The sequence below is a fragment of the Rhipicephalus microplus genome, chromosome 7, assembly GCF_043290135.1.
Source record: "Rhipicephalus microplus isolate Deutch F79 chromosome 7, USDA_Rmic, whole genome shotgun sequence".
Taxonomy (NCBI): Eukaryota; Metazoa; Arthropoda; class Arachnida; order Ixodida; family Ixodidae; genus Rhipicephalus; species Rhipicephalus microplus.
This window is the reverse complement of record NC_134706.1, coordinates 135,140,110-135,167,358: the sequence shown is the minus strand read 5'-3', so window position 1 is coordinate 135,167,358 and position 27,249 is coordinate 135,140,110. Positions and strand designations below refer to the sequence as shown.

At 45.9% G+C, this 27,249-nt stretch overlaps 2 protein-coding genes and 1 pseudogene across 8 annotated transcripts in view; 2 read left to right on the top strand and 1 right to left on the bottom strand.

Annotated features, from left to right (window-relative positions):
* LOC119179667 (uncharacterized) overlaps nucleotides 1–24,154 on the bottom strand; it is a 224,172-nt gene extending 200,018 nt beyond the window's left edge. For 2 of the 7 annotated variants that reach the window (XM_075869772.1, XM_075869771.1), the window contains exons 1-3: nucleotides 23,286–23,399; nucleotides 20,916–20,985; nucleotides 20,114–20,213 (exon numbers count right to left, since the gene is read on the bottom strand). In XM_075869772.1, coding sequence (XP_075725887.1) covers nucleotides 20,114–20,213; nucleotides 20,916–20,985; nucleotides 23,286–23,379 — 264 coding nt within the window. In that variant the 5' untranslated portion in view covers nucleotides 23,380–23,399. The other 5 variants (XM_075869767.1, XM_075869769.1, XM_037430791.2 and 2 more) reach the window with 5 other exon arrangements.
* On the top strand, nucleotides 173–8,092 carry LOC119187553 (uncharacterized; annotated as a pseudogene).
* LOC142767639 (THAP domain-containing protein 1-like) lies at nucleotides 15,074–16,571 on the top strand. The gene is made up of 3 exons (XM_075869766.1): nucleotides 15,074–15,146; nucleotides 15,301–15,499; nucleotides 16,149–16,571. Exons 1-3 carry the CDS (start codon nucleotides 15,076–15,078, stop codon nucleotides 16,554–16,556), a joined length of 678 nt encoding a protein of 225 aa, XP_075725881.1. The 5' UTR covers nucleotides 15,074–15,075; the 3' UTR covers nucleotides 16,557–16,571.
* Nucleotides 24,155–27,249: the final 3,095 nt, after the last annotated feature.

The window sequence follows — 27,249 nt, the reverse complement described above, 5'->3', positions numbered from 1 at the left end:
ATGTTGGCAAAGCATAAGAACTTGACCCAGTCAGTGCCAGAAGCATTGGACAAGGCAGTCTACACCTGGTTCGTGGAGACAAGGGCCAAGAAAATAGCCCTTAGCAGTTATACTGTGTGGGACAAAGCGGTGGTTTCGCTTCTGTGCTCGGCATAGGCAATTTTAAGCCAGCATGGGCTGGCTCAACCGATTCAAGTCCCGCCACAGTATCATTGGCACAGTGTTGTGTGGTGAAGCTGCTTCGCCGGATAAAGACGGCGCCACCAAGTGGATGTCGGCCAGTCTACGAATCCTCCTGAAGGACTATGCACCATCGGATATCTACAATGCTGATGAGACTGGTTTGTTTACAAGATAAAACACTCTTATAAACGACTGCTGTTGGTTATCAGCAAAAGTGCAAAACCACGCTGCTTCAAGGAAAACCGCCGCCTTCTAGTGAGGTATGTGGCAAACAGCCTCGCGTGGAAGACACGTGCGAATTTCGAAGTCCAGGAATTTGACTGGAATATAGGCAAGCAAGCACGAAAGGTTTGTCAGCTTTTGGACAATGCTTCCGCGCACATCGTTGAGAATGCGGAGCTCAAGAACGTAGAGCTCAAGTTTATGCCAACGAATTGCACTTCAATTACTAAACCGTTCAACCAAGGGGTCATCCAAGGCATGAAGTATGTGTATCTAAGCGCCTTATTTAAAGGGTGCTTTTAAACACCCGGTTGGGTCGCAAAACAAGAATCGTACATGTTTATGGGGCACTAAATGATTGCTGCTTCGTAAAGCGCGACAGGAAGTGCCGCTGTCGCGAACTGCTTTCGCCATGCTGGATTTGATTTGGAGTATGCAGAGGCTTCAGATTCTGCGATAGGCAATCGTGATGACGACGCACATCACAATGAGAATGAATTGATGGACGAAGAAGTCGCACTCGCATGGGCAGACCTGCAGGAAAGTGATGTGCCGGCCAACGTCCATATCAGCAAGTTCATGCAAGCAGACTACTGCTTGGCGGTGCGAGAGGAATTGAAAAACGAAGAAATCATAGAGAGCGTACAAAAAGATGGTGTTTTATCGGACGAAGATGATGCATCCGTGCAACATAATTCCACGCTGCCTCCAACTTCAGAAATTCTGGACGTAATTGAAGTCATCCGACGTTGCATCGGGGCACAAGATGACGTCGAAGCGATGGCTCTGTTGGCGGCATGTCAATGTCGTGCTGTACAATCGCTTTTTGAGAAACAAAAACAGCCGAAACTGATTGATTTTTGGCATTGAATCTTGTTTCTTTGCATCAGTGAAGTCGCATGACTCGCATGTGTTGTCTTTTCCCCTCTTAAATCCCTAGAACTAATTGCCACGAAAACTAATTGTTTCGCCCGCCCCTTCAATTTCGTTGACGGGGGATTCGACTGTACGTTTCTTGGCTCGAATAACTTTCCAAGCCCGAACAGCTCTGCCACTTACCGTACTTACTCGATTCTACCGCGCCCTCGATTGTAACGCGCACCCGGTTTCCACTACGAAAAAAAAAAAAAGTAAGACATCGATTGCAACGCGCACACATTTTTTCTCATTGGCCCGCACGCTCACACTACTCGGGAAAACGACTCCTTTCGGGAGCGTCTTCCGTTTAAATATGAAGTACGGGAGAAGCTTGTCCCTGTCTGACGTGCAACGGAGCATTGCCTTCACTTTAGTTTTACCGTGGCCCAATGTCAGCACGCGAACTTGCTTCGCACCCTTCTTCTTGCCATTTGTGGTGCCAGGCATGTCGAAGCAAAGAGGCGTTTGATCGGCATTCCCGATTTGCCCAAGCAGGTAGCCGTTGTTGTGCCGCAAGTTTAGGACAAACCTCTGAAAACCGTGAAGCTTTTCTTCATACTCCTCCGGCAACTTTTGGCATATGCCCGTTCGCCTTCCGAGGGAAAAGCCTTTCCTTTTCATAAAGTTAGTTAGCCAGCACCTGCTCGCTTTAAACTGGCTCCACATTAGCCCTTTTTCTAAGGCTAACTGCATAGCCTGCACTTGGAGCAGTTCTGTCGTCCCGGACCGCTGTGCTGCTCACTGCTCAATCTTATACTCGCCGAGCAGCTCTTCGATTTGCGGAAACCGACCTTGCTGTGGTCCACTGAAGCCTTTACGTGAATCTTTGCTGTCGACAATATTGTGCTTTTGTTTCCGCCAGTCCCGCACGCACATTTCGGGAACTCCGAACGACAGCGATGCGGCCGGATTGCCGTCCGTTTCGGCACACGCGATGACTTTGCTTTTAAAAGCGGCATCGTGGTGCACTCGTCGAGTTTTTGGAGTCGGCTCTTCCATGCCCTCGATGCTAATGCACTACCAGATGACAAACTGCTCAGCACATGTACAAAGTGCCGCACATGGGAAACACATAGGCAGAAATGGCCGACGTGCCATGCCCACGACCTCCTCTATAGATTAGCGACCTGCCCGTGCTGCGGCGCTCCTGCGCACCAAGTTTGTTTTTGCTTGTTTATTATTTTTTAGTTCTCCGACCTGCCACGGCAAAGCGTTGCGCTACAACTTACCCCCATCTCTCGCAGACGGGCGAAGGCTGCGTAGGCATCGCACGTGTTGTTTTCTTTGTGGTCGTGGTGTGTCGTAACTGGCGTTCTTTGACTTTTGTTTTGCTTACCATTGCCTGAAATGTGACAGCACTGGTCGCAGCAGTAAACTATTTAGCTATGGTTTACTGTTGCATTCCGTTCTGTAAATCGAGCGGACGAAGATAAGCTGGCATCTCATTTCATGAGTTTCCCGTCACTGACGTGCGCCTACTTTGGCTAAAGAAGATCTCTCGTCAAAGTCAAGGTAAGCCGTAGTAAAATAAGCTCCGAGTACATTAGAAGTGTGGCAGTTTGGGCTAGTTCGTATGACATGACGATAGTTATAGCATGAGAACAGAACGACGACAGAACGACAAAGAGGTCTTGTCTCCTTCTTGTTTCTTTGTCATCGTTCTGTTCTCGCGCTCTAACTATCGTCATGCCTCCGAGTACAGTTGAGGGAAGGTAAAATACGCACTAGCTATAGCAATTATAGTTTGTATGACGTTGATGTAAATGTCGGAGTGGCTAGTTTGCTGAAAAGGATGCGTTCCTCACAGTACTGCGATGTGAACATGCCACAAACATGCTTGCTCGTAACTACGTAAATTTTGAGGAACATCAAATACCCTCAACCTAAAAACACCAATGGGAATTCTGTAGCTGCTGAACTCAAGACAGACTGCTCGCGAACGCTACGAAAGTTGCGTTAATGCTGCTTACAGATAAGCTCTACTTCTGAGAAATCCGCATGAAAGACTATGTGGCTGAGGTTATCCATTTGGAGTGCTTCGATTCACGAATATCAACGCTGCGAACTATAACAGCAGTTCTCCTGGTCACTTCAGGAAATCAAATTTAGCTTTATTTGTACGGTCACAATGCCTATAAAGCTGTTTCTGATGTGAATGAGCGCACTTTAGTTAGTTTGTTCGCTGACCATCATTTTCATAACAGCCGGCTGATACTGTTCCTAAATTTGCGTGGAGTTTTAATAACATGCAGGGGACATTTCGTGACACTTTTCACATCTTCCAATTTAACTACTAGGTGGCTTATTTGCACAAATTACATGCAGGACCGGGAAAACAGCCATGGGTTTCAAGTGACAGAAGCAAAGTATGCAGCCTTCATTTTAAGCCCGAGGATTATAAGCAGGGCTTGAAGTCCAAAAGACTGAAGCCAGATGCCATTCCAACAATATTTCCCAGCTATGCAGCGTATCTGAAGCAGCAGCCCAAGAAAGAGCGAATACACTTGAAGCGCCCACCACTTTCGGCACCTGCGGGTGGACTTGATGTGAATGCCAAAAGAAAAATGTAAGACAAAAATCAGCCTAAATGTAACGTATTGTTGTGATATCACTGACCTACATAGTTACATTTCAAATGCGGCAATTAATTCTCACATTTCTTTCTTATATCTCATATGGGCATTACAAATTGTCTGCATTCCAGGTTGGAAACTTCCAACTTTCAGTATGAAGACCAAAGCAGACAAGTCGAATGTGAGCACAATACAGGTTGTGGCTTGTTTGAACCTTCATCTGCGCAGGAACAAGGCAACCCGGAATCTATGTCAATGGAAGAGTCCAGCGATCTTAACATTGTGGCATCTGCGCAGGAATAAGGCAACCCGGATTCCATGTCAATGGAAGAGTCCATTGATCCTAACATTGTGCCTAGTCAAGTACAGCATGGTCCCGAAAGTGCACAGGCTTGTTCTACAGGATTACGACTAGCGCACTCAATAAGTGATACACTGACAGAGTGTGCATTGCAGGAAATGCCACCAATATTGCTTCTTGCACCTGCAACATCATGCAAGGCTTCCTTAATTCTGAAGAAGCCTACCAGGACATGAGGGATGCAAACAAGACTTCACTCCACAAAAATAGTGAAGCTCAAGAAGAAGCTGAAGACATTGACAAGGAAGTGCCAGAGACTGGTTAAGAAGAATGAGAGTCTGAAGGAAGAAGCTTCTGCATTGAGAAAGCAGATGAAAAGAATGGAAGCCTGCATGAAGAAATCAAATTTAACCATTCTCCAGGTATGTAAAGTGTCAGTCACTCAGATTAACTGCATAACTTCTTAAGCGATCATTGAAAATGAGCTGCATTTACGTGTATGCAATTGAATGTTTGAATAGGTAAAAAAAAGTTTGAGAGGAAGCAGGGTGCCACAGTGATCGTATAGTTTCTGTGCTCTGTTAGAGCCCTGTGTTCTTCATGGCAGCTACGTACCAACCGGCCTAATTATCTGCCTTTTTTTTATTTCTGAATTTCGAAATCCCTACAGGAGAAGATAGACAACAATAACCCGAAGGCTTTATTTTTATCAAGAACAGCTTGTTTTACTGAGTGCCAAAAAGAAGGATTGGCACGAAGAAACAATAAGGTACGGTGTGGTTTGTCACGGCAAATCACCATCTGGGTACCGTTTGATTCGGGAGAGCGGGGTACTTGTGCTGCCGAGCCGTTCCACACTGAAGCGGTATATTGGAGCTTGCACAGGACAAGGGGTGCCCTCCCTCATCAAAAAGCGGCTCCATGTTGAAGCTAAACTTCACAATGAACAGGTAAAACATGAGCTTTGCTCGAACGAGCATACCATGTTTTTGCTCATTCTTTCAGGCATCCTGCGAATCTCTTGTCGTGGACGAGATGTCCATAAAGGAAGCAATGACATATCAAAAGCACTCTGACACTGTTCATGGTTTGGCAAACCTTGGGTGTGCAGAAGACTATGGCCTGGAGAAATAGCTGGCAACACATCTTCTGTGCTTTGTCTTTGTGGGCTTGTCACCCATCATAGGTATGTACACAGCTGTGTGAACAGTACACAGCTGTGTGAACAGTACAAGTCTGAAAGCCTGTATTTCTTATAAGACCGTGATCTTTTTTACAGGCGTCCTGTGGGATACTATTTTACTAAAGCTTTGAATGGTGAACAGCTTTGTCTGCTAGCCTTGAAGGTTATGGAATGTGTAGAAGATGCCGGGTTTAAAGTGACGCGACTTCTTGGTGATAGCCACAGTGCCAATTGCAAGTTTTTTTAAATGTTGTCTGGAGGCAGCATCAAATGTGTTATCACGTAAGTGCACCTTGGCGTGTCAAGAAGCGCATGACATGCCCGTTAAGCTGGGCTTTAAGATGATGTGTATCTCCAGTTAACCATAAGAATCTCAAAACTTGTTCCAGGCACCCTCTTGATTCCAGCCGCAGCCTATTCATTTCATTTGATTACTGCCATATCCTGAAAAACATCGGAAATCAATTTTTATATCTTAATAGAATTATCAGGAAGAGTGGCATTCTCCTTCTTCCTGACTACCTCAGGTAAGCAAAATGTCTTGCCAATGGGTTTCATTTACTAATATGGTGTTCTCTGACAGGATCCTGTATGACCTGCAAGAAAAACAAGGTGCCTTCAAGCTGGTGAGGTGCCTGACAAGGAAGCACCTCTGGCCAAGCAATTTTGAAAAAATGGGTGTTGGCAGAGCAGCTGCCATCTTTTCCCCGCAGGTAAAGCAATGTTCAATGCAGCCAGTGTACTTGTACCAAGTTGTGTCCGCGCAGAAGTGCACCTGAATTGCTCTTGCTGTCAAACTGATGGCACAGAGCTGATCAGTGCCACTATGTTTCTGAACTGAACTGAAATGTTATATTTGCCTGTCTGTACACCATTTACGGCATCTACTTGTTATGTACTCTAAAACTGCATTCAGCAAATGTCTGTAATACCCTTTTTATTTCACTGTTCCTTTCTAGGTGACATCAGTCTTGAGAATCCTCCAGCAGCACGGAGACCGTTTAGGCACTCATGACTTTGAAGACTGTTTGCGCACTAGAATTCATGGAAATGGTGTACAAGTGGTTTGCGTTGCATAACATCCAAAGCACGACGTTGCACTGGACCAGCAGAGATGCCATGAGGATGCCTTTCTATGGCGAGGACGATGAGCGGTGAATAATGCATATTATAGTAGCAGTAATTATTATTTAACACTAAAATAAAATTAAGAAAATGCTTGTAAAAGCAATGCACTAAAGTTTACTTGTTGTCTTGACATGTCAGTTTGACAAGTTACACTGTTAAAACATAGGAGTAGTAATTAAACAAGTCATAGGAGACCATAAAAACCTTTAGTAAAGCCAAGAAAATGATTTCAAAGGGACAATTTTCTTTCATTGTGTTGTAAACTTTATATCGTTTTTCAGACTTGTCTGGCTCGAGAAAGAATGCCTCAGTTACTTCGAATCATGGAAAGAAAGCTCGAGCTACAAGTTGAAATTTCTTTCGAATGAGACGTATGAAGCGCTGCGACGACAATGTCAACAATCCTTTGCACCAGGCACCTCCTCAGCACAAGTAAGCTTGCGCTCACTGCAAGATTTCCAAGTGATGATGTTGAGTCACTATTCTCATCCATAAGACAGCTGAATGGCTCAAATGATCAAACTGATGCATATTCTGCCCTCTCAACGCTCCAGAAAGTGCTAGTCACTGGAATCATTCACTCCTCTCCATCCAGCAATGATGAGAGTGTTGTGGGACAATTGGGCGAGGCTACAGTGCCTCCTCTTGCTCCTACAAAGGCCACTTCCGATACTGACTTCAAAAAGCTCTTGCGTCCGCACCTGACGTTCTTGGAACGCTACCCACGTATGCTACATTTCGGTACTTTATGATACACATTGATTGACCACTAAAATATAGGCATTCTAAAAAACTTTTTTAATACTTTCAGCTGCACAAATCATCGCTATTGTAGTAGCGTCAAAAAATCTTTTTGAGGCTACAGGATTAAACTCCACTTTTCACGGCTTGCTAGTGGCACACGACAGTGCTATTGAGACACCACAATGATAGATTTCAGTTTCCAGCAAGCACCTGTTACTAAAAATTATATAAGGGCGTGTGTGTAATAACTGATCCTTCATTAACCGATGTCAGATTGCTTCGAAATTTTGAATCAATGTGCCGTTGCGAACGTGCTGTTATTTTATGTTTACATAAACTTTTTTCCAGATCCTCCACAACAAAGCCTCCAGTCGAGCACACTTGCTTTGATCGCTGGTTTTCTAGTTCGAGCAGTTCAAGACAACATAATGTGTGAAGAATGTATCATAAAGCTTAAATCGCCGAAGTCGCACTCGACGACAACTGCCATAATTGCAAGCATGCATTGATAGGGGTGGACTGTCGTACCCCAGCATAGCATTTGTTGAATTTGTCAGCATGCTTGAATATGCTGCCTCACGAGCGGCACCTTTGCTGATTAAATGACCACAGCCACTGCAGAAGTTCACGTGTGCCGTGCTTCCATCTGTCATTAAGAACCCCCTGTTCAAATGTGAAAGGAATGACAGTGTATCCCATACAACTGCACTCGTTAAGCTCATTCTCGTGAAGTTTCTGCGACCCTTTCTGGCAAATTTTTCCAGCAACGTAACCGAGACTCATGCGAAAAGGAAGTTACTGCACACCAAGCCACAGTCACGAAAGGTGCTCAAGGTTTGAGCTTGGCAAACAAATAAAATGTACTGGAATTTCACAATGCATGAAGTGTATTCCTTCTGCATGAGAATTTTCTTTAGTATAACATAGACGAGTTTCTGGAATAATGGGCTTAAGCATTTAATTAGTGGGTTAATCAGGGGCACAGCAGTTAAGCGGCTCTACTAAGGGAAGTGCAGCAAAATATATTTTCAGAAAGATTCGGGTCATTTGCAGTTACAGAGAATGCATTTGAATTTTGCCTTTGTAAGTGACATAAGTGTGCTGGTTTCAATGGGACAAATGATTAAGTGCCGCTGCTTGTAGCAGGCTAAATGTATGGTAAGTTCAGCAACTTGGTCCACGTGGTGTGTTAAGTATGGTCGTGGTTATACGTAGCTTACGCTGCTTTATAAAAAGCCTGGAGCTAATCGTACTCCATGTAATTCGTGATCTCGTAGTAATACGTGCGCTAAAAAGCTTCCAACTCTGAAACTGAGGCTCGGATGATTCAATGTGCTATAAGAAACGAAAATGCGAGCATTGCAGTTTCGGCACTTCTCTTCGTTCAAATGGGCGGAATAAATTGCACGGCTACAATAGTCCTTAGAGGTTTCTACTTCAGTGAAGAATGACAGACTCCTTGACAATGAAGACGTTGAAATGTCATGTCTGAAGAACCAAGTGCCATCAATGTTTTTATTTAAATGGCGGCACCTTGTGAGAACCGCTAGTTGCACACGGCAGGACTCCCATTGACATTCCCATCACATTGTCGACTGGCACACACACAGCAGCCGCATTGAGTAATTGTTGGGACCCCTGCACTGAGCCGAGGCATGTCGTCAAAGCGCTTACTTTTCGTTCTCGGCCTCATCTCTGCGCACTAGTCAAACAGAAAATTCTAAGATCATCACACAAGTTACTAAAGGAAGAAAAAAATATATCTGCCGCGGCACGTTAGAAACCGTTCCGATGATAAAAGAAAAAAAATACCTGCCGCGGAACACTCGAAACGCGGGAACCGTTTCGACGGAGCTACGCACTTTTCAAGTTGTCGCGTCGGCTGCTATGGGGTTAAGTTGAGGCGGCCTCTCGTGACACTTTTGTAACTAGACAAACACGTGACCCTCTAACGTTGTAGTCAAGCGCAGCCGTAGAGAGAACGGGTATGAGCAGGTCGCCAATCTATAGAGAAGGTCATGGCCATGCCGACACACGTAGGGGGCGGCCATTTTGGAAATGCCGATGGCAATAGAATGACCGTACCGTATTTACTCGATTCTACCGCGCCCTCGATTCTAACGCGCACTCGGTTTCCATGACGAAAAAAAAAAATAAGACATCGATTGCAACGTGCACCCATTTTTCTCATTGGCCCGCACGATCACACCACTCGGAAAAACGACTCCTTTTGGGAGCGTCTTCCATTTAAATATGAGGTACGGGGAAACCTTGTGCCCATCTGAGGTGTAACAGAGCATTGCCTTCACTGTAGTTTTACTGTGAACCGATGTCAGCACGCGAACTTGCTTCGCCCCCTTGTTATCGACGGTTGTGGTGCCAGGCATGTCGAAGTAGAGGCGTCTGATCGGCATTCCCGATTTGCCCAAGCAGGTAGCTGCTGTTATGCCGCAAGCTTAGAACGAACCTCTGAAAACTGTGAGGCTTTTCATCGTACGCCTCCGGAAACTTTTCGCATATGCCCGTTCGCCTTCCGAGGGAAAAGCCTTTCCTATTCATAAAGATAGTTAGCCAGCACCTGCTCGCTTTAAACTGGCTCCGCATTAGCCCTTTTTCTAAGGCTAACTGCATAGCCCGCACTTGCAGCAGCTCTGTCGTCACAGGCCGCTGTGCCGCTTGCTGCTCAAGCACATACTCGCCGAGCAGCTCTTCAATTTGCGGAAACCGACCCTGCTGTGGTTCACTGAAGCCTTTGCGTGAAGCTTTGCCGTCGACAATCTTCTGCTTTTGTTTCCGCCAGTCCCGCACGCACATTTCGGGAACTCCGAACGACCACGATGCGGCCCAATTTCCGTCCGTTTCGGAAAAAAGGTGTGCATTAGATTCGAGTAATTACGGTATTCATTTTTTTTCGTACTCGATTCTAACGCGCATGCGATTTATGAACTCGCTCAACCGGAAAAAAGGTGCGTGTTAGATTCGAGTAATTACGGTATGATTTGCTATGCTTGGTCCAAGGAAATTTTGCTGGTAGGACGCCTGCCAGCCGAAATTGGGGGTGGTGACGTGCATCTCTCATGACGCTGGAGATACCGGTCGGCCATGATAGACGGATTCTGGAGACTGTGGTGAAAAGAGTACCGTATAAATCGAAATGTAAGTCGAGATATTTTCAATAAAACAACGAGCTAAAGTCGCCCCTCGTCTTATATAGTGGTGTCTAGCCGACAGTGCACTGCTGTCTGGCAACATGTGGTTTGCATGTGCATGAGAAGCTGGACACGGCCATATTCGCATTTTAAATCCAATAGCAAGTTGTTTTTTTTCTCTCTCATCTGTTTTTTTGTGTTCGTGATTTGCCTCCGATCTGTTCTAAGTTCTCGCTCCACTTGACACTGTGTTTCATTTTTAGTGGTCTTTTATTTGTTCACTTAATATGAGTAGCGGTACGAGAACGCAGTACTCAGCTGCATTTAAACTAGAGGTTGTTGAGTTCGCAGAAGCGAATGGGAATATGGCTGCTCAGCCCCGCTTTGGTGTATCAGCAAAAAGCGTGCGCTATTGGAGGATGCAGAAAGAGAAGCTGCAGATGTGCAATCCTCGAAAAATGTCATTTCGTGGGTGAAGTGCGGTTCATCTGCAGCTAGAGGATACGCTAGAGAACTTTGTGTGGGAAGTTCATGCATGCTCGCTGCCAGTGACCATGGATACCATTCACAAGAATGGCTGTGGAACTCGCTCGAGAAGCTGGGCTCAAGAGAGAAGAGTTTCGTGCACCAAACTCTTAGGAACAATGATTCATGAGACGCAAAGGATTTTCTTTCTGGTGGCACACATCCATATGTCAGAAGTTGCCAGACGAATTCGAGGACAAGCTTACAAACTTTGAGGGCTTCAGGAACCGGCTTCGGAAGCAGAACTACATGATGGGGCAGATTGACAATGCTGATGAGACCTCTGTGTGGTTTGACATGCCTTCATCGACCATGATCAAGTAGCGTGACGCCAAGAATATGAAGCCGTTGTCCACTGGCAACGAGCACTCATGCTTCACCGCCATGCTGGCATGCATGGCAGATGGTAGAAAGCTTTGGCCCTTTATCATTTTCAAACGTATGCCGAAGGAAGTGTTCTCGCCCGGTGTTGTCGTTCGCATCAACAAAAAGGAATACATGGACGAGGCCATGATACTCGAATGGATATGAGTAGTCCGGGACCGTCCGCCAGGTGCACTGCTGCGTCTTTCCAGCATGCTGGTGTTAGATGCGTTTTGTGGTCACTAGACCGACGCTGTGAAGCACGCACTGGGCGATGGAAAAACTGACCTCGCCGTGACACCATGTGGTAAGATGTCCACCCTCCAACTGAAGACGTGCTAAACAAGCCGTTCAAGGACGGAGTGCAGCTAGAGTACCAAAAGTGGATGTCCAGCGACAACCCAAAGACACCGACGAGCCGCCTACAGAGGCCTCCGCTTGCGACTGTTTGTGGCTGGGTGCTTTCCGCCTGGCGTTCTTTGCTAGATCTGTGGTGGAAAATGCTTTTAAGAAATGTTCCACCAGCAACTCACTGCATGGCACTGAAGCCAATGCACTGTGGGAGGCGGCCAGTGACAAACTCTCGTCTTCAGAAGACAGTGGTGCTTCGTCTGATGAATAGGAACACTTGCGATGGTGGTTGAGGGGAGCTCTGACAATTGTGGTACGGTGCGCCCAATTCGCAAATAAATGTCGTTCGGCAATTTTGGGTTGTTTTCCTTTTTTCTCTTCCGGCAACCTGAACTTGGGGGGTCGACCTATATTCCCACTCGACCTATAGCCCGGTTTAACGGTACTTATTGGAGCTTAGATCGGCACACATGTTCGCTCAACGACATTGAGCAAAATAAAAATAGACAATTTGGTGCTTTTAAAAGAAGATAATGTGAAATGACGCATGTGGAAGATCCCCTAAAAGAAACTTCAAAGAAACTTCCAAGGACCGAGACAAAAGAGTGTGGGTGTGTAGATTGAAACCAACAGAACGAATTGAAATTACCAATACAGCTGCTTTATCCCCTAGAAGCCAACGAACAATGAGCTAGAGAGTTCTCTCACAGAGAGAGGTTGTATGTATCACGAAATGGGAAGCAAATACCACTAAGAAGAAACGTTGCATAAAATACCCGCGGCGAAAAGGCCGAAAAGGGGCAACTTGGGGAGGACGCGTTTACGGGGTGCAACCACAATGGCTCGCTATTCAAAGGCAACGAGTGGTCCACGTGGCGGACCATACGGGAAGAGTGGAGAGTGTCCTTGACGCCGTCACTTTTATGAACTACAGGACCAATTGAAGCAAACTGAAAGCTGCAGGGGCTGACAGCCAACACAGGCACAGCGTTTTCTCCCTCTGTTTGTCAAAGGTTTGCACGTGTTCTTTTGAATGTAGTAGTGCTTCTCTGTTTTTTATTTTCTTTTCCCTTCCCTCTCTATGATGGTGCTGCACATAGTGTAGAGACAAACCAGTCTTTGTGATGCATTCAAACTGAAAAGACCTGTTGACTCTCTGTCGTAGTCTCATTAAAAAAAGGTGTTGCCTCCCTGCTTTTCTGCCACAACAATCAGGACACTGAGCGTTCTGTTACTACTGGTTCCCCAATTATGAAAATTTTATGGAACACTAAGTAAACGACCCTCTAGTGCTGCTACCATGCGGGTCGTTCACTACCCGCAGCCACCCGATATGCAGAAGCAGCATGCGATGCTCCGGTGTTCAGTAAAATGTAAAGTTTCTTGTCCAAGATAACTTATAAGTTGCTAGTGGAGCTAAATTGCTATAAGGCTAATACAGGAGCCGTTTAGACTCATTTTGTCTGCTCATGGGCCCCTAAGATATCCTTGACAGAATCCCTGGGTTTCGTGGAATCCAGTTTGAGAACCTATATGCCTGAAGACGAACCTATACAAACTTGCTGAGCTTTCAATGCTTGTTACACAACCTAAAACATTTACCCAATATTACAAGAATAAACAACTTAGGATAGAAGTGCAAATTGAAAGGCTCATTTTTTTCTTAGACACAATAATAATGAGAACACAACGTCTTTGTTAGTTGTCGTTAACCCTCTATTGCATGTCGTCCCATATTTGGCACATACCATTTACCTTTTTTTGTGGGTGTGGGCAGCCCACTTGAGAATATGATACTGTCGGAGTAATTCTCATAGTTTAGGGCATTTAAGATGGGCAAGTGATTCCATATCTCTTGAACGATAAGCAAAACATAGGCGAGAGCATTTTGGGATTTACCGTGCAACTCTGAAGGGGCAAACACGAGAAATCGACATTTTTTTCTATGAACCTTTTCCCTCACAAGCATAGAAAATATATTTTGGCATATTTTATGATCTCAGAAATTCAAGCCTATATTAGTTCTCAGCAGTTCCATTGCAAGTACACCGAAAAACCTAAAATTAATGTGTGCCATGAGCAAACCTCCAAGACTGTCAAGTGATTATCAAACTCAAGGGCATATTGTGAGCCACACGACGGACGTAACCTTAGCAGCTAATCATCGTTACGGCTGGACGTAGCTTTCACCTTTCGCAAAAGTTACGTCTAGACGTAACGATAGAAGCCATTGTAGTTACGTCCAGACGAAAAAATAAGACATGTTAGAGTTACGTCCGGCGTGACAACAATACGAAATTGGCTTGTTAAATTCACCAAACAAAGCAGCAGCAGTGGCGTAGCGAGCTAACACAGCACGTGTAGGACGGTAAGGTCATTGGTACAAACCCTACTATAAACTTTTTTTTTATTTATTCTCTTTTAGTGCAAGTATTTTTTTAATGTTTTTTTTGGCACAGTATGAACTCGAAAGACAAAATTGGTATCGTGGTGCCATCTGTCCAGTAAAACGCAATACAAATACATGTAATGCGATGCCTTCGGCCTTCGGTAATTTAATTTCCTCCATGACTGGAGCTCAGCACTACAAACTAGCATTTACCATGTTCCATATAGTAGGAAATTGCACGGGAGGGGATATAGGTGTTATGTGGTGAAGGTGTAACACAGCAGTGCAATGAATGCATCCACTTTATCGCAGGTCACTATCGCAAGATGGAATTTTGTCGCTCAAAATGGTGAGGGGGAATCGTCTACCAAACTGCAACCTGAAAAGCAAAAAGAAACTGAAATGTAAAGGGCGTGGTGCTTCAGAGGAATTCACAACCGTGATAAATGATATAGAATTATTGTGTGTGCGTTGGTGCAATAACCGCGCCGTGACATTTTTGTCGAGCTTTGTTGGGAGGGCTCCAGTCCAAAAGGCTAAGCGCTGGTTTACCTTAGCCAAGGAGTTTGATTAGGATCATTGCCCTAGCGTATTATACCCGTGACACACGGGCAAAAGTAAAGTACTTTGAAGTAAACCCCTTTTGTCGCCTAGGGGGACCGTTTGCAGAAAGGAGTGGCGCTGATGACACACGGCACCGGACTACTGCTTTAGGCGGTGCCTCAGAAGAACGCTGCAGAAAAAATGGTGCTGTTTGTGGAAGCAGCAAGATTGGAAATATTAAAAAGAATCTGCACATGTACATCACATTCAGCGACGCCGGAGCACAAAACCGTTTTTTTTATTGTCTGGTGGCTTATAATGCGCATACCAAGGAGGATATAAAAACTTGCTGGAGTGGAAGCGACGCCCGTCAGGTGACGCCAGCGGCAGCCATCTTGCCGGAGGCAGAAAGCGCGCTGCCGGTGTGTCGCCTCCAGGCTTCGTTGCTGGTGCACACTGTTCTCTTCAAAGTTTTCAATGAGCGCAAGTCTTGCCCTTGGATAATGGTTACCTCCTGCGTTGCCTACGGATGCACAAACAGGCTGAAGAAAGGTTCTGGCCTCACATTTCACCTGTAAGTACATGAAATTTAGCGTGTTCTACTCGCGGTCATTTCTCGCGGTTCTACTCGCGGCATCGTAGTTGCTTGCAGGCCCGCGCATGAAAGAGCAGCAAAATGGCATTGTGTGTACGTGTGCCGCAGTTGATTGTCGTATATTTCTTGACAGGTTTCCAAAGAATGCAGAAGTTCGGAGTCTTTGGGAGCGGGCAGTTCGCCGTGAAGGGTGGCGCGCTAAGGATGGAAACCACCTGTGCTCTGTACATTTCACTCCTGAGTGCTTTGACCACACTGGGCAAACGACGCGACTGCGGGTGGGAAGTGTGCCCACGTCGTTTCCAGCTTTTCCGCCTCATCTGCAGAAACCTGTGAGTATTACTGACATCGTTGGACGAGAAGCGTAATGTTTAGCGTGCATAACGCTTGTGGCGTTACGGCCGCTACATAATACTTGTTCCACGAAATGTTGTTGCGGGTATACGTGGCATTTTTTGCGTGCCGAGAATTGGCGGTACTGTGGAGGAGTAGCTGTAGATTTAGCATATCGTTACCGTGTTTGCGTTACCGTTTACCGCGTTACCGGACACCACCGGCGAAGGTGAAGTTACCGGTAATGGTAACTGCTTCACCTTCGGCTTAACTGGTGATCAAGATACTTATTTATTTATTTATTACTACTGACCTGTTTACCAGGTCTTAAGCAGGAATTGGCATACAGAAATGTTTGCTACAGAAACATTATTGACATCTACAGCATACTGGCAGTGGTTACAATTCAATACTTAAAGGCACATCCGGCGAATGGAAAGTTATACCAGAGCGGGTGCATGTCCTTTTTGCTGGCATACAATGTCTCGTGCACGACTATGAAAAAGCTTGTTACTTAATACATTTATTATTTCTTCAAAGAAAATGTGTAGCTTAATCGTACCCGCATTATACGTGTGAGGTTTCATTTAGTTTTTGCGCTTGCTGCCTTTTTAGCTCGTCTGAGAAAACGTATGCTTTCAAACCCAGGTCAAACAGAAGCGTCCCGACCCCAAGTCTCGAGATTTCCCGGCCCCGCTTGGTCCTGAGTGTTCTGGGTTGTGCGACCTGCCTGGAGCTGAATATTTTCCTGAAGACTCGCCAACCAAACAGTTCTACAAAGACAAGGTCCTTTCCTCACAAGAAGAGATAACCCAGTTGAAGAAGAAGGTCAAAACACTGCAGCAAACTAAACGAAGGCTGGTCAAGAGAAATGAAACCGCCCAAGAAATCATCAAAGAAATCAGAGAGCGAAAACTCTTGTCAGAAGAAGGCTCGCATGTGTTTTCATCTGTTTTCTCGGATGACATTCAGCAACTACTGTGCAGGGTGGGCAATGAGCAGAAGGGCAAGTACCCACCTGAGCTGCGAGCGTTTGCACTGACTTTGCATTTTTAGTCCAGCCGCGTACGAGTATGTACGATCCAAGTTCAACGAAGCCCTCCCATCCCAGCGAACACTAAGGGGCTGGTACAAGTCTCCCCGCACTGCTCGTTTCAGCTATACTGTTCGCATATATTTTTAATGTTTGTGTGATTGTGTTCTTCCATTTTCGAGTTTCTCAAAGCGTTTTCGTAGGCCATTTCGCCACCAAAAAGCAAAGAATAAATGCTTACAACCTGACACAACTGTTTTTATTGCTTTGAAGACTCGAGAAACTGCACCTGCTGCTTAGATAAGCGCGAGCGCAGCTGTACTCGGCTGTTTCTTGCCTCTGCCAAGATGGCCGCCGGCGGCTCGGCGCGGCTTCACCCGCTCCCATGGGTAAGCATAGGCGGCTTCCACTCCAGCAGGTTTTTATTTCCTCCTTGGCGCATACCTGTAATTTTCTTTTGCTTTTTTGCGTTTTTAGCAGCAACTTAAGTTCGTCGGGCAACTATGAACAGTCGGTGTTTTGCTGTTTTTGTTTTTTGTCGTGCTTTTTACATGGCTGCGTCCAGCTGGGTCAGTGACGGCATGCCGCGTTTCATCGTGGTCCTGCGATGTCTCAGGGCAGAGACAGAGATAAAGCGACAGTTGAGGTGGGCCTGACTCTTGTCGCCCTCGGCTCCATCGAAGATGAGCTTAACGCTGCGAAGGCAAGAGTGATGAGCCTCAAACAAAGACTCGTCATGAACAGCTTCATTTTGACTGCTTCCGCACTGTCCCCCCGAGCCATCAACCGCGAAAGGTGGGCCTATGTGCGCAATGAACGCTGGTTCGAAGACACATTGCCGTTATTAGGCGACGGCCACTTTAAGCAGTGTTTTCGAGTGAACCCAGCCACCTTCCGTTTCATTGCGAACAGCCTACGCCCTTCGCTAGAGAGGGTCTCAACTATTATATAAGCACGAGTGCATTGCGGTTGAAAATGTCGCCGACACAGCAACTGCCGCTGCCAACCCTAACGTGATCGCGCTAGTGACGTAATTCAGGCGTTTGAGAGTATGGACAGACTATAGGCCTTCACTTTTCCACAAATCGCACTGCTGCTGAAAATGAACACATTTTCTCAGCGCAAAAAATACTGACAGGGCACCGCAGTGTTGCGACACGTTTTCTTCTATTGATAAATTATGCACACTGTATGCGAGAGTACTCCCTTCCTGCCAGAAAAGTAGATGTGGGATCTGCTTTTGCGAAAGGGTCTTTGCCGTTAAGGAGTTACTCCTTTGTCGTGTGTCACTGCGGCCGAACGCCTTTCCGAAAGATGTCCACTTGTCCAAAGGACTTCGGGGTGCCCGTGTGTCAGGGGCATTAAACGTTTAAACGTTCACAACCCACACATGGGCAGAGTCGACCTGATGGACTCACTGCTTGGACTTTAACCCATGCATATCAGGTCCAAGAAGTGGCCTTTAGGAGTGTTCAGGCATATGCTGAACTTATCGGTAGTAGCAGCATGGCTACTGTACAGGAGGGTGAAAGAGCAGATTCGGAAGACAAAAGTACTACCGCTGGCTCAAATGAAACAGAAGTTGCAGAATGACTTATCTCTCACAACAAGTGCCTACCCAAAAAGCGACCAGGAAGGCCTTCTAGAGAAGGCATCGAATTTCAGGTTCAAGTAAAAAAACTACAGGGACCGGCTGCACTAATGCCCTCCAATGACGTCCAATCTGACCAAACCAGTCACTGGCAAGAATTTGATGAAAAGAGACAAAGACATAAGCGGCCATCTTGCAGAAAAAAGTCGTTGGTAAGAAGCAGGAAGCGCAACAATTACCTGTGCCTGAACGTAACAAACAACTGTTTCATTTCATTTCACACATTGGGCTACAAATACCACCTTCAACAGTTCTATGTTATTTGCCCTAGGCAGCAAGACTGCTCCACCATCTTCATGGTGAGTCATATTTGGCACAAAGCTGTATTTTTATTACTACAGCCATTATAAATATGAAACCTTTAGTACACGTTTAGATTCATTGAATTATTATTAAAAGCTGAAAGAATAACTTTTGAAATGACTTTTTCATAATTCACGCAATATGGAGGTATGAAACAATGTAGTGACATAGACATGCATATTTGATTGCATAATGTCTATCACATGCTACATCGGCACTATGGTGATCACTGAGTAGCAAGACTCGCGGCATTGACGATCAGTACTCATTACAGCATTTTTTTTTGTTATTTGCAGAGACAACGTGGCCTCGCCTAGCACCATTAAATTTTGTTGTACATGTGGAGCAAAACGAGAAGTGTTCAAAACTGCATCAGTAGACTGTTCCTGAGTGATCCCGACACTGGTTTTCTAAGGCAACTTTTACATTGTCATTTGAGCACATTGACAAGTTTGTCCAGCCTGTGGTAGCAGCACGACTCGTACTCTATCTATGCTCGTTGGCAGCAGCACGAAATCGGTATCGTGATCAAAAGCCGTAACGACGCACGTGAGTGCCACCACGCTGCACCACCTGTGCGAAACACTTGCGCTTAGGCATACAAGTACAATAACTAAATGCAACAGCCTCCCCAACACAATGTACATGTAATGCTCACATGTCAGCAGCATGATTACCAAGTGAAACTCCTGTTTTCTTTTTCAAGCATATTCGGTCGAGCACTTTCACCTTTTCTAATACTCGTAAGAATCCTCCTAAAAGTAAAAATCCATGCTTGTGACTTAAGTTAGAAATCGTTATACAAATATCATATCGTAGAATTACATCAATCAGGTGCCTATATTTTGTCAGGACAAGAAGTAAAAACGAATATATTCCCTCAAAGATTGCGTGCAGCATTGTAGAACCTCGTGCAGCAGATCTCAACCACGAGCTACTTTCAAGGTGGCGTGCGAGACACACTTGAACAAACTGGTAGAAAATTGACAGTTTTGGTCAAGTTAGGAGTTACCGATTCATAAGTGCGTCAACAATTAAGAGAAGCGAGAATTAGCATTTGGGGTTAACATTAACAATGCAAAAAGTCCTGCGAAGAGACATTCCGGCTTCATATTGTCACAGATAAACAAAATGTACTGTTATTTTGACATCACATAAGATGCCATCACGTGGTGACATCGTCACACGACACTACCAAATAACGAAAAGTGTGCCCATGGTAAAACAAGTGCCACCCCGAGCTTTCGATAAGGTGCTAGTATTGACTGAGAATTGACTGAAAATAAAAAGATCACAAGTTTTCCAACACAGTCAGAATCAGTTCTACTCTCGGACATCTCCCAAGTCGTAGCGTCGAGTTGGACTTTCTGTGGCCGAGAAACTGCCACAGATACAAAAATGACTAGTGTGAGGACCCTGTTTACCACATGCACTGCACTGGCACAAAAAAGTAGAGGCAAGCTGATCTGCAGCAATTTCGAAAAGTTTACAAGACTATCGGGTAAACAACTTTCTCGATGTGTATAGGAACAGAACAATAAACTTTGGCTCAACGCTACCTTTATGACGCTTGACCCAGCTAGATGCTGATTGTAGCAAAATGGTACAGTTTCAGCAACACTGTACCTGGGTCGATGCCAAGCCACCGGATGTCACTGACAGGAAAAGTGCAGCCTCGTGCAGAGCCGTCTGTGTAGCACTGGGCGGTGTCGTCCGTCTGAGTCGCCTGGAAAGACAGCCACAGGAGGTATGTTTTCAATTAAACGTGGCCTGCCTTTGATAACTCAATAAAGAGACCGACAACTGCCCAGAGCATGAAATGAGATGACTCTACTGATTGAAAGATAGTCCTTCCCGATGACTCGAACCTACCCTACTTTTTTCAAGAGAGGGGATTTATAGTATTTTAAATGTGAAGCATTTCTTTGCGAACTGCAGGCACTTTCAACATCTATCCCTCTACCTATCTGTCCGTCTGCCCGTCCGTCCGTCTCTCCCTCCATTGGAGCCTGTTTACTAGCCCTTGAAAAGCTCAAAATAGAGGTGGCTGGAACTTCTACAAAAGCAGAATGAAAACAGCTTCCAAGAATTGCAAGAACTAGCATAGGAAGGGTGAGCTTTGTGTCATGCCGAAAAAAAAAAAAATGAGTCGAGATCAATCAGCTATCTGTACCTTCAACAACAACCCTCAGTTAATTCGCAAAGCGTTTTCAAACAGCTCAAAGCCGCACTGAACTTGGATAAGTAATTTGCATTATCTTAACCGTTAATCACAGTCAATTTTCATTATAAATAAAATGCAATATATTTTTTTAACATGACACGTCCTTTTGTAGAACCAGAATATACACGAACTTATATGCAACTGTGCAGTTACTCAACTTGTAACTGCACGACACTGAAGAAGAAAAAAAATAAAAACACTGACCATAGATTTAAATCGCCGTGACTGGGCCTGTTCTGCTGTCGCCATGCCTGCCGAGACTCGTCGTAGAGCTCTGCAACACATTTTTACATCATGCGCCACGATTTTACACCAGCAAACAACCAATTTATAAGGGGATCAAGGCCTCCCATTATACAAGAGAGGGTAGCATGACAAGGCGGCGATTACACATATTTAAAAATACGCAAACTGAAACAGAAAAATACCCAACAGATAAAGTGTTATTCTGAGTAAAAGTTAGTGTCGTCAAAACTTTCACAAGCCACAAAAGTTTGAGGCAATATCGATGTAGTGATGCCACATCTGCAATTTAACAAATACTTGTGAAGGTTATAAAAATGAATATACAACTTCAAGTGTATTCAATATGTTCAATTGAGGAGTTTCTAACAGCACCAACGAGGGAATGCAGTACTTGACTTTTCGAAGGCTTTTGATAAATCAAGTCATAAATCATTACTTATAGAGCTCCGACAACCAAACTTTGATTGCAAGATCACTAGATGGATAAAACTCTTCCTAGTTGAGCACATGCAGTTACCAATTCGCGGTGGGAATAGTTCATCTCGTAATGCTCACTCAGTGTGTCATCTAAGCCCACTTTTGTTCCTAATTTATGTTAATGATTTAGTTATTTGTGTTTCGTCTAACATAAATCTGTTTCTAGATGACTTATTTTCCACAAAATTAATAGCCGAAACGATGTCACCACTTTCACTACCCTGCACTGACTCAATGTTTGACGCATGCATGACTTGACAAACGAAATTGAATGCTACTGAATGTAAGGTTTTGCATATGTACCGAATGTCATCCTCTTCTGCTAACTACTTACTTAACATTCTACTCTAACAAGTTACCACATACCATCATCTAGGCATACACATTACATCTTGTTTAAGCTGGTCTCTGCATGTTCACTACATTACCACTAATGCAAATTGCATGCTTGGGTATATTCGCCAAAACTTCTCTGTGTTTGTCTCACTTCAACGACTAAAGTGCACATTACTAAGTTGCAGCGAGCTAGAATATGCCACTCCGAGTTAGGCTGATCAGAGTTGAGGGATCCGAGTTAAGCTAATCTAATAACTACTCTCCAATTGATACAAAATAACTCTGCTTAGTTTCACTATTTACAACCACATCCATTAAGCTAGCATTTTTGCCATGAAGAACTCACTTGAACTGCCGTCTCTTGCTTCTCGTCATATGCTTTTCCGCCAGTGTCTTATTTCCCTAATTATATTTCTTTATTCTAGCTATTTGTACCACACTCATTCCCCCCCCCCCCCCTTCTTACATATGGACTAGAATCGATCATTCAAATAAAGTTGGTGTAATGTAATGTACAACCAAAACATGCAGTGATCTGTTTAACCCTACAACGTCTGTAAGACTGGAACCACGTTCCCGGACCTGTAGCCACCATCCCCAATCATCACTTCTTCCATTCTGCACCATGTAGTATTCTATAGCGAAGCCAACAAACTTACATGTTTTTTCCTACATAACCTCTGAACTTTCACTAACATTGTACGACATGTTTCTCCCCTCTCCCCAATAATGCCTTTCGGCCAAATGGTATTATGAAATAAGTGAATAAATAAATAAAGTTAAAACTCGACATGGACACCGTGAAGTGCTTCCGCTGCAGGCACCGAATGTGGCCGGTAAACTCGAGCTAGCTTCCGTCAGCACGTATTTTACCTCTGCCCATGCTGCGCTAGAAGCTTAGTCACACACAGTGGCAACCTGTTGTGCACAGTGTACCGAGAAAACTTTTGCAGCAGTACGATGATACCCGTTTTTTTTTTTCCCACATCAACCTCACGAACCATATTAAATTATTATGCAACAAATTACACAACTAGAATTGCCCCCGCACAAGACAGTACTGCCAGAAAATTCAATTCTACCGCTTGTCGAACATGTGTTGTTTTGCGGCATGTATGACACTGTTTCGCACATAAAAAGGAGACTAAGCAAAAATAACTAGCGCCTCTTGAGGCTTACTAATTGGTATATCGAGTGCTTTAAAACGGGGAGAGGCGCTTCCCCCCCCCCCTCTATACCTTGACGATCCCCCTTGGCAGGTTAGCTGTAGGACTGCCGCAACAGTTCGAATTGACGCCGCGCTACAGCTGACCTGCCGATGTGGGAGGCCTCAAAGAATACGGGGGGTTGGAGCGCCAGCTCCCCTGATTTTCAGCCCTCCATATACCATAAGGCCGTAAAGAGGTGCGAATTATTTTGTTCAATCTCCTTTTTATGTATCTAGCCAACAGCAGTGTGCGAAACAGTGCCACACACAACGCAACGCAACACACGACCTGTCCCAGCGATACTTGCCTGTTGTATGCCACTCGACGGAAATATCGTTGGCAGATAGGCCGGGTTCGTTGCATGGGGGCTCCTTTTGTTCCCCCCGAAGTGCGCGCTGCATATCCGAATATCGCCCCACACGGGCTGCCACAGATGCCTCTCTGACCTGAAGGAAAGAAAATTACGTTTAACACGTTACGAAATTGATCATGCACATGCGCCGATTGGCGGCGTCCTGTAGTCCGGAACAGCTTGGCAGATAGCTGCACTGGACTGTTCATGCGCGTATTCTCGTTTGTTTCGCCACCACCCTTCGTTATATTAGTTAAGCTATAGTGTACGGCGCTTATCGACTAGCCGGTCGACATTCGTGCTTTCAGGTTAAACATGAAATAGGCTGTACCACACCTGAACAAAAACAGCGGTCTGTTATTACCTTAATCGTTGCACAGCCCTGATCCACGTGCTTTCCGGTTGTCATCGTACTTTCTCCAAGGGAATCGGCAGAATTCCACCTTCGGCAGCTTTCCTGCGGTGTTTCTGTAACTACTCTCATGGCATCCTCCCGCACAATACACAGAAGATGCCCCTTTCGGCCGTTTTTCGCTTGGGCCCGCCACATAACACCTGGGCCACGACCTCCTCTATAAACCTCCTCTATAAAAGTTTATAGAGGAGGTCGTGACCTGGGCCCGCCATGAATTCTCATAAACAATACCATGCGCTAATGCATCCTTTACCGGTTTTCCTGGAGATGACGCCACTTGTCAATTTTTTTAGAGTTTCTCCCAAACTTTTGTGAAACCTATAATTTATTCCAATTATTTTAATACAGATAATACACAGTTAAACGTTTAGAGATGTGCGCCGAGGAGTCGGCGCGCCACCGCCAGCAATTTTTTGCCACACCGCCGACACGTACTAGTCGGCGCGTCGCCGCCGCTGACGTATTCTCTCGGCGCGTCATTTAAAGGGGTCAGAAAACATTTTCCAAAAATTTTAAACAAAAACCTTCCAAGAAAACTTCCGCGAAGCTAGACAGCTCATCCTCAATAGCTTCAAGGTTGGCTTTATTAAAATAACGGAAGGACATTTATGAAGTGGCTGAGTTCCCTGGCGTTGCAGGTTGTGTCGACTACACACACGTGCGTATTAATAGCCCCGGTGGTGACGACACCTAAGAGTTCCGTAGCAGCAATGGCTATTTTTTTTTATAGATGATAGTCTTTCTGAGGACGTTCAACGCAAAAATTTTGGTCTGTCTGTCTGCCTGTACATTTGTCTGTATATCCACCCTTAACGATTCAGAGTACTCTAATTAACGCCACCAGATACCCTAAACGGCCGACCCCATCCGCAGCGCCCACCAATGTTGCTCAAGCTTTAGCGTTCATACTTGTGCAATTGTCAATTGAAAAGCAATAATTGCGCAATCAGGGTGCCATCCCTGCGGAAAAGCTCGATGCAAGGTATGCCCACAGATGGTCACAACACGTGAATCCAAAGCGAACTTCTTGGATTTCAAATTCTGCATAACTGAAAGCCTTAATTGTGACTCCAGTAACGTAATATACATGCTACATTGCAACATCTGCGTACAAGAATATATCGGCCAAACAGGCACGCTATTTCGGCTGCGGTTCAATAATCACCGGTACCACGCCACTTCACTGCCGAAGCTACTTTTATCTACACATCTGCGCCTGCCAAACCACAGTTTTGAAAATATCAGCGTAACTCTTTTGCAGTCCGGTTTCTCAAACAGACGCGAGCGCGAACAGCGTGAGGCATATTTTAGTTTCAAACTTCGTACATTAGTAGCCGGCATCAACGAGGACCCCGGAAAACTCAACTGCCTCCGAGAAGTATGCCAGGAGAAAATTGGTGACAAAGATTGATAGCTGGAGACCATGCTTTTTTCTGACTGACTCGTACGTGTACACTCTCCTTTCTTGTTTTTTTTTTCTCACATGCACATACAAAGTGTTTACGTTCGCCTACCACTTCATGACCATTGAAGGGAAACGGACGAAGATTGAAGGTAAATAGCCGACCAACCCATTAACGAGAAACCTTTCCTTTACGCACGCTGCCCGCCGCCCGCCGAACGACCCATTATGGGGAAACCCCTTTCTTTACGCGCGCCGTCACGGACCCTCCCAGCACCGCGGCGACAATTTTGGGTGGCCCGACACACGTCAAGAACTGAACAGCACGTGATATGAACAGTATGTGGATGTAGACGGACAGTCGGCTTCGTTCTCAGTGTTGACAGTGGTTCTTCCTCTTCTTTACTTTCTTTCTTTTTTTCGTCTTTTTTCTCCTTTTTTTTCTAGTTCCCTCTCACTCTTGCAAACGTCTGTCAAGGCGAGAGAGACGCGGCAGCAACGAAGTTTGGAAGCTCATGTCAGTATAACTCATCCCCTGATGAAGGGAGGACCCCTCCCGAAACTGTTGGGAAATAAATATATTTATCCTTGTTGAGGGGACACCGCTAGGGGGCCACGTAGTGCGGACGTGTTGCGCGTCGGCTCCGCAACTTTCCTATGTTTCTGGTGGATTGTCGAATTTATCGTGCAAAACGCTTCTCACCATCGATCGGCGGCAGTTTCAAGGACTTCCCTGACACCAAGTTTTGCCAGGTGGGACCACTTTTTAGCCACTTATTGGCGCCTTTTATTCCACCACGAAAGCAAGAACGCCAAGTCCAGCGTCTCTGCGCACGACGCCATAGGCCGGCCGCTGCGGCGGTGGGGCCTGCAAGCCTAACGTGTCGCCGGACCTCCTCGGAGCTCCCGATCCCCGACGGCAGCGTACAAGGCCTTTGCCAGGGCTAAATGGATGTCGTAGAGGTAGAAGGAGAGGACATTCGGCCGGAAGATTTCGGCGAGGGAGCAGGATGGTGCAGCGTAAAAAGAACGAAACAGGCCGACGGCGCGTCCGAGTCAGCGCAAGACCAGAAGACGGAGACGCAGCAACAGGCGGCTGCCGCGGAGACTACAGGGATTGCCCCGGATACTGCCACAGCGGCGCAGAATAAAAAGAAGTGTGCTCGTTACTTGCAGCACCTCGCTAAGGCGAGCCGAATGCCAGAGCTACCGCCCGATGACTACAGGATCATTGTGCGCCCCCGCGGCGGATTCAACGGGGCTGAATACAAGATAGATCGCATTTACTGCTGCTTTCGTAACGCGGCAGGTATCGGTAGAGAAGTGGCTAGAGAGGACAGCATCTGCCTCAACGTTAAACAGAACGTCGTGGTGCTCAGCACTCCGTCCGCGGACAGAGCCAAACGATACGGAGCCATCAGCAAGCTTTGCATCAGGAACCGAGAGTTCGAGGTGAACGCCTATCAGGCCGCCCCGGAGAACACTTCCAAGGGCCTGATTAGGAACATTTCCAAAGACGAGAGCCCGGAGGACATCGTTAACAACCTAGTGACGCAGCGCAACCCCGGCGTGCTGCATGCCAAGCGAATGGGCACCACGGACAACATCATCGTATTGTTCGACGGTTTCCATGTTCCCAGACACGTATACTATGGACCTATGCTTGTGAGATGCTCCCTCTACAGAAAGCACATCGACGTGTGCTACGCGTGCGGGAGGCTGGGCCATCGCTCCGACGTGTGTCCCAACCCTGCCGACAAGATTTGCCGTGGCTGCGGAAGCAGTAACCCACCGTCTGACCATCGCTGCGAGCCGCGGTGTCAACTGTGTGGCAAGGATCATCTCACGGGTGACCGCGTCTGCAAGGCGAGATACAAGACTCCTTACATAGTCAAGCGTCGCCGCCTAGAGCGAAAGCGGCGTGAAGAAGAGCAAGTGGCCGCAGCGTCCGACAGTATCTACAACAGCGGCATTAGCACCGAAGGCAACGGAGGTTACTACAATCATTATCCGGCGTTTGACAGTCATTCATCCAACGCCACCCGAAGAGGACGCTCGACAAGCCGAGACGCGAGAGGCGGCGGCGGTAAATCCCGGTCCCG